Here is an 8,520-nt window from a genome sequence, read left to right as displayed (position 1 = left end):
GCAAGTCCCTCTAGATGTTTTACCAAACATTGTAACGTGATCTTTTAGTATCCAAGCCGTTGTTTAAAGCAAGGCTAGGTCAACTAAATGTCTGGTATCACTGAAAAGACTTATATACTCAGATTCTGAAGACAGCACTGTGTTTTCTGGAGAGGAATACAATTTTACTCAAGTAAAAAACTTTTACTATACTGATAATTGTAGGCAATAGCTTATCCAGGAATATCAGTGATATGTCTTGCAAGTAGGAACTAAGAAAAAGTGGATTATAAAATCTCATTCATTAAATAATCAATTAAGTTATTTAAAACACTTCAAATATAATAATCATACTATAATGGCACATACAGATCAGACCACATCTATTTTGCACACCACGACCTTTAATGGACAATAAAATATAAACCATAAAATAAATTTATGAATATTGAAGGACTTCAATTAAAATTTAAGCAAAAAAAAGGTGATTTGTTCTTATAATTAGCATTATTCATATAGCTAGTAAACAATTTTAGTTTTTCTCCAAACAGTAACTACAAAGATTATGAATATGGAACAAATTGGAGGAAAGTTTTATAAAATCTAAAAGCCTTGAGTTCCAGTTAAGATCCTACTACTTGCTAACTTGGGGTTTTAGAGTTGGAAAGGGGATTGCTTAGCCAAGTCAATTATCCCATTTTGGCCTCAGATTTCTGGGCCCCAAATAACTAGAATTAATAAATAAATAATAAATAAATATAATAGATATAATAAATATAATTATGCAAAAATCACAATGTCATTGTTAAGATTAGAAATTATATATATAAAGTAGCTAGTATGGTGGCTGGCCCTATAGTACATGCTCAATGAAGTACCAATCATCCTTAACTCCTATTCAGAATAACCTAGCATGAATGAAGCCCTTATTTAAAATTTTTCAAACTTTATTTGACTCTTATTTTAGATTCTGTAACTATTCAATATACAAAAATATTCTATAGCTTTCTTCCAAAAAAGAACTCTTAGTTTTTTTTATCAGGTTCAGGCATACACAGTTGTTCCTTGGTATCCATGGGTGACTGGTTCCAGGACCCCTGTGGACACCAAAATCCTCTGATACTCAAGTCCCTGATACAAAATAATTTAGTCTTTATATATAGTCTACACATATCCTCCCCTATGCTTTAAATTATCTCTAGATTACTTATAATACCTAATAAAATGTAAATGTTATATAAATAGTTGGTATACTGTTTTGTTTAGAGAATAATAACAAGAAAAAAGTCTATACATGTTCAGTACAGACACAATTTTTCTTTCTAAATATTTTTGATCTGTGTTTGGTTTAATGCACTGATACAAAACCCATTAGGGCCAATTGCATGTCTGTTTTTTTCTGGATATATTGATTATGGCCACATCCAACAAAATATGTCTAAAATTAAACTCATACACTCACCCAAGCCACATGCACCATCTTGACATCATTGCCACCAAGTCACCTTAGACAAAAACCTGGGAAATATTTTCTTGACAATTCCATCTATCCATTCTTCCTAACATACCCAGTTCAAGCCATCAGCAGCATTCCCCCTAGACTCTTCAAGTGTTGGTGTTCTACCTAATTTCTCTGCCTATGGCTTTATCCCCCTGAAATCCGTTTTCCACAGGAACATCAGAGTGTTTTCCCCAAAACTGATATCTTCTCACATGACTTTCTAATTTAAAGTCCTTCCAGCATTCCTTTCATTGATTGGATAAGTCCAAGCTTTGTAACAAAACAAACTAAATTTTCTGTGAAATAGCTTTTAACTTTCCAGTCCCTCCTTTAATTGGTTTATGCACTAGTAACATTGACTGACTTGTAATTATCCCTAAACACCAAGCTATTTCTGACCTCTGAGGCTGTGAAAATAATGTCACATACTTTTATCAGCTGGTTAGCCACCACTCATTCTCCTAAACTCATTGTAAAAGAGGAGGACTTCTCGGTACTCCCTCATTATGATAAGTGCCCTCATCATTGCCAGAAAGCCTAGAATTTACCTTAATCCAAAATTACCATGTTAAATGGAATTTAATTACTTATACTCTTCTATTTTTTACTGTATGTTTTTGCCTGCAAATGACAGTACTATGTTTATCCTTGTATTCTAAAATGTGGTAAATGTTAGTTATATAATAAATAGTTTGTTGAACTGACAGAAAATTTTACTATTACAGACATGTGGAGGAAATGTGGCCTTAGAGAAATCTGAGGAAATAGCTGTCCAGTCTGAGAGAAGATGAAAGCCAATTTCAAAAGTTTGAAGGTAGCTGTGATCTTCAGAGACAGAGAGGAGACTGGTGCAGTGACTGGAATGGAGTAAGGGAAGCCAAGTTGAGTAGGAGATGAGGTTAATATGAATTGGTGACAAGAGGGAGTGTCCTATGTCAAGTGACAGCCAGCAAACCACTCTGGGCTGCGCTGGCTTTTTTAATGATTCTGTCTTTTACCAGAGTGACATGTGAAAGCCCTGGAGAGCTTGAGCAAAGGAATGAGGTGTTCACTTAGGCTACTGTATTGAGAAAAGATTGAAGGGGACACAGACACAAGTCCAATTAAAAAAGGTTTTCAGCATTCTGGACTAGAAAGTACAGTGGCTTGGACTGAAATATTAATAACCAAAGTGTCAGGAGCTGTTGGCTGTTGTTTTCTGAATCTATTTTGAAAGTAGACCATAGAAGAGTTGCTCAAGGTTAACTCTGAAGTTTGAGAGAAAGAGGAACATTGAGGATGGAAGTAAGGGTGTTTGGTCAGAGCGACTGCACGATTGGAGATGCCTTAAATTCATATTGGATATGAAGTTACCAAGAAGTTTGACAGGAGTACTGTTGAAGCGGATTTCAGGCCGGTAGGAACTAAACTCTTCCAAATGTGACCTGCAGATCTGTAGATGACAATAGGGTGTGAGGTTAGAGAGAAGAGGAGATAACAAGGGAGGGACCTGTCATCTGTACAGCGAGGTAAGTAATGGGTATTACATTTTGTTTAAACCTGAGATTCAAAGGGAAAGCATTAAGGAGAAGGAGGGAAAATAGTCTAGAAATATCAATGAGAAACTAGGAATCCACTCAGTGTATCTCTATAATTAGAGTGGGGAAGAGAAAAAACTATCATGTGAGTGTGCTGCCAGGGAAACAGTGGCCTTTTCTCTGCTTTGGGGGAGCTTTATAAACATGGGAATGATCTACTCTTCAAGGTTTAGTTATACTTATCCTGTCAAGCTGCCTGCATCTGGTGTAGTTTTGGGTCCTTTGAGAACTCTCTGTATTTCCTCTGTGGGATTAGTTTCTTAAGATTTTCTAGCTTTTGGGGATCAATTTTGGTAAACTGTATTTTTTTAATATTCATTCATGTTTTCAAATTTTGTATATTAAAGCAAAGTTGTCCCTGATATGTTTTTTAATTTCTTCTATTTCTACACCATTTCCCCCTTAGAATTTATTATGTCAAGCTGTACTTTCTTCCTTTTTTTCTTCATTAGGTCAGGTAGTGGTTTATCCATTTGTGTTTCCTTGTTTTTTTTGTTTGTTTCTCCTATGAAGTTTTATGACAACTACACAAAATCTTGATAAGATTTCTCAAAAAGAAAAGTACAGACTAATTTCATTAAATAAAATGTCAGTGAATATATTTCAGCAGTTTATTTCAAGAGTAAAACATCATGGCCTAGTGGGATTTATACCAGGAATGCAAAATAGATTTATTTTAGGAACCATATTAAGATCAATCATCATACCATAGCTCAAGAAGGAAAGTCATTACTGCCTTCATATAAGAATATTTATTTGAGTTGAAAAAACCATGATTCTCATTTTTAAAGTCAATAAAATAGAAATAGATGAATACTTTCTTAACATAATAATATATTAGTTTTTAAAACCATACAACAATGTAATGAGGAAACATGGAGGAACTCTCATTCAAGTCAAAAGCAGACAAACATTTTTATTGGAAGTACTAGCAAATGAAATTAAAGAAAAGAAAGTAAATAAAAACAAGGATATAAAATTATCACTCTTTTTAAAATATATTCTTGAATAATATAGGATAATCAACGGGAAACTACAAAAACATAAGAGAATTAAATAAAAAAATAAGTTAAAAATTAATCTAAAGAGATTAATAGCTTTTATTTATGCAAACACCAGCCCATTCAAATATATAATATAATCCTAAGTAATTAATTTATAAATTGAATGTGTTGCTAATAAAAATATAGCTAAAAAAACAAAAACAAAAACAAAAAACGCACTGAACTAGCTTATTTAAAGTCAAAGAGAAAAATTAACAGAAGGAGTATGCAGGAAAATTTTGGAGGGAAAAACATTGAGGTAAGTTAGTACCACCAGAGGATATAGCATAGTATGTAACTTTAACAAGTAACATTGTGTGATAATAGCTCATAAAAAGATAAGTAAATAGTGGAATTGAATAGAAAGTCTAGAGCAACATATAAATACATAAAATATGATATAATAAATGTAACTCAAATTAGTGAGGAAAAGATGAATTATCCAATATATTGTGTGGGGACAACGGGGTATTTGAAAAAAATGTGGTTGCATTAATACCTCCTACTGTACACTAGGATAAATCCTAAGTGCAACAAAGGTTTAAATATACAGTATGAATCTATAAAAGCACTAGTAGAAAACACAGAATAATTATAATCTGGACTTAACATACCATGAGTAAAAATTATGAAAACAGACTTTGCAGAAAAAGTAATGGAATTGGCTCTTAAACATAGGAAATATACTGAACTCACCCATAATCAAATGGATAAAAATTAGATACTATTTCTTACCTATCAGATTGGCAAAAATCCAAATGTTTGATATTACACATGAATAGGGATATTGTGTAGAATTTTCCATTCTTAGACTTTGCAGTTGGAATTGAAAATTGTTATAAGCTCTATAGAAGGCAATTTGGTAGTTACCTATAAAACTTACAGTTACATATACTTTTTAATCTCACTGCGGCTAATTTACTCTATTGATATTGCACACATTCAAAGTGATGCATGTTCTATCTTATATCTCCATTGTTAGTAAAAGAAAGAGACTGAAATTTAAAAGTTCCATCAATAATGGACTTCTTCCACAGTATTACATATACAAGAAGGAATATTATATAGCTGTAAATAAGACTTGAGGAAGTTATCCTGTATTCACATGGAAAGAACCCCAAGACATACTGTGAAGGGAAACAAAACAGCAAAGTGAAGGAGTGTATTTATATTCATTCATATTTTCTTGAAATATACACTGAAAATCTGGAAATAAACAATAAATTAATAAAAGGGATATCTCAAGCAGAAGCCTAGAGAGATACAATTATAATAGTAGGATGCCTGTCTGGGCGCAGTGACTCACGCCTGTCACCCCAGCACTCTGGGAGGCCAAAGCAGGAAGATCGCTTGAGCTCAGGAGCTTGAGACCAGCCTGAGTAAGAGCAAGACTCTGTCTCTACTAAAAATAGAAAAAAATTAGCCAGGTGTGGTAGTGCACACCTGTAGTCCCAGCTGCTCAGAAGGCTGAGGCAGGAGGATCGCTTAAGCCCAGGAATTTGAGGTTGCAGTGAGCCACGATGAGGCCACTGCACTCTGGTCCGGACCACAGAGTGAGACTCTGTCTCAACAACAACAGAAAAATATGGAGTTTTTGAACTTTCTCTCTCTTTTTCTCTCTTTATGGGTATGCACGTATAAACGTGTGTATGTATGTACATGCTACATATATAGTATTTTACCTATATACTTAATATTAGCCATACACTGAGAGGTGGCTTTAAAACCCTGGGACATTACATGCCACTGATAACTTTTGTGAATTTCTTTGAAGAACAAAAAGATCCTTTCTCCGTCTGTCTAAAACCTTGTTTTTCAGTAATAAATTGGAAACATGCCTCTGATATTTCCCAGTTCTCCCACTAAAACAGAGATCTGCATCCTTCTGCATCTGTGAAATCATAGTTAATTATTTTGTCGTTTAATCTTGTCTGTATTGTCCGTTTCCCACTATTTAACCAAATCAAAATATGCAGTTCCTGCGAATCTGGTCTCTCTGATTTTCTGATCTAATTTAGATGTTTATAGGATAAAAGAATGCTTGCTGCTCTTCTTAAATTTAATTACAGAGTTAAATGGGAGCGATGAAAAGACCGCATTGGTTCTAACATAAATTACCTTCTCTCTGCAGGAGGAGCATTATCCGCTGCTTGGACTGTGAGCGCATAAGTCCGCCCGACTCTCAGTTCCACCCCCGGAGCGATGGTGATAAGCCCTGTTGTTTTATTGATGATGAAGTCTCTCTGAGCCCCAGCCAGGATTTCATATGTGATCTCACCATTTGACCCTTCGTCTGCGTCGACTGCAGTGAGCTGGAATTGAAAATCACAACATAAATCCTCCTGGGACTCAACTTTTCACCATCACTTTGTTATTTCCCCCAACCAAAGGAGCTAGCTTTCAAAGATAAAACATAAGTAAAGAAAATTGTCTTGACATATATATTCTTGTTTTCTTGAATTGAGGCCACCGTGTTGTTATGATACTGAAGAATTCACAGCAAGAAGGATTTTTCCTTTTCTTTTCTTGTGAGAGTGATAAGGAAAAAAATTTTTGATCTTGAAGTCTATCTTTATTTTAATTTAATAAAGGAAAAAAGAGGAAAACCATAACAGAAAATGTAATATCCCTATAGGAAATTTAATTTTTTCCCCCTATCTTACCTAGTGTTCTTGACACATAAATACATATTACTACAGATTGAGACCTGGAAAAAATGAAATAGAAGTTTCCCTTTATTACTGTCATCCTTTCTTTTGCTTTCATTTTTTCCATTCATAATGTTCTCCTTCCTGTCTCCCAGAGACTCTCCTGCCTTTTTGTCTTTTTTATTTACACTCTAAGAAAGTTTCTTATCTTGTCCACACTGACTTATAAAAGACTGATAAGGCCTGGAGTATTATTACCCTTTCAAAACCAAATAAATGCATCTCTAACTGTTGAATATTTAATGTAGCCCAAGAATTTTTGAGGAAAGGGAATCTATTCAGAACCCTTGAAATTATATCCCATTAACACCTGTAAAGCTAATTTACATATATTTACAATCATTTTGAGGCACCTAGTATCTAATAAAGACTATATATGGATTATTATATGTGAAAAGAGAATAATTGATTAATTTCATAAAACAGCAGTAAGGTCATAGTGATTTATTATATTAAAGAAGTCTCCTTGACTTTCTGATAAATATAAATTTACTTAAGGGGGAAAAAGAATAAAAATAGATTCTAGTGGGAAATTTTATAATATATACATTCACAGTAGTTTCTGTTTTTATAATTCCAAAAGTGACGGATGAAAGACAGAAAGGTGGCCCCAAGAAATGTAAACAAAGTACTTTATACACCCTATCATGCTCAAGGACTTACATTATGCATATTCTATCTCTACTTTTATTATAGGCTACATTTAGAGTGATAATGTGCACAGAAATAGCAGCAGCAGAAATAATTGAGAAGAAAAAAAAGGAAATTTGAGAGACTGGCATTGATGCAGCTAAGTCCTGAGATTGGGTATATGAGGGTGGACAGATGTGGCTGCCAGAAGGAAAGGCACTTCATGAAATGATTCTGGGACTTATACGAGCATGACAGGCACACTCCTAAAGGCAAAGGAGAAGAAAACTATTTGCAGAAACAGTCAAAATGAATGATGTATATTCATGGAGAACTAGTCAAGCCAGACAAACTCATTCTCTCTTGTGTGTGGATAAAATTAGAAAATTAGAGGATGGGGTAGCAGAGGAGATATCAGTTTTGATTATAGTAAATAATTTAAATGAAATGTCTCAGGAATTCTTAATTAAAATTTAGCTCAAATTGGATTCGATATTAACATTCTTCCTGGGACATAAATTGGCTAAAGAAATTTAATGATAAACGGCAATGCATCAAGCTAAGAAGAGGTGTTAAGGAGTGTGCTTCAGTGATGTATAGGTATTATGGCTGGTCTTATTTAACATTTTCATAAATGACACTGGAAGGGAGGATAAGCCAGATGATAATTAAATTGAGAAAGGCACCCACCCGGGAGGTGCTGTAAATACCAAACAGTATTGCAAAGCACAGGAGATAGAAACACCCCAAAACCACAGAGCCAGCCACAGATAAGCTAACATATTGAGGGACCACAACTACCTACACGGAAACTATTAGGGTTTAGAAAGTTTAACAAATAAGGCAAAAATGAATTCTATGTTTAGGTTACTTAAATAGTTTTATACTGTTTTTCAGTCCTTTAGTATTAAGTAATAAAATAGTAGGTTAACAATCAACATAACTTTGTTTACACATATGCTAACAAAAATATCTGGAAGAAATGATTGGTGATCCAAAATTAGGAAAGGGGCCGGGCGCGGTGGCTCACGCCTGTAATCCTAGCTCTCTGGGAGGCCAAGGCGGGCGGATGTTTGAGCTCA

The 8,520-nt window shown here is 34.2% G+C and overlaps 1 protein-coding gene across 1 annotated transcript in view; it reads right to left on the bottom strand.

The window, feature by feature from the left end:
- Window positions 1–8,520, bottom strand: part of PCDH15 (protocadherin-related 15) — a 493,462-nt gene that overhangs the window by 359,736 nt on the left and 125,206 nt on the right. Inside the window, 1 exon segment of the mRNA XM_012660698.1 lies at window positions 6,210–6,412. Coding sequence (XP_012516152.1) covers window positions 6,210–6,412 — 203 coding nt within the window.

This window comes from Propithecus coquereli, unplaced genomic scaffold (assembly GCF_000956105.1).
Source record: "Propithecus coquereli isolate 6110/MARCELLA unplaced genomic scaffold, Pcoq_1.0 Scaffold675, whole genome shotgun sequence".
NCBI classification, from domain to species: domain Eukaryota; kingdom Metazoa; phylum Chordata; class Mammalia; order Primates; family Indriidae; genus Propithecus; species Propithecus coquereli.
Note: the sequence above shows the minus strand (reverse complement) of the source record. Positions and strands in the feature narration are given on the sequence as shown.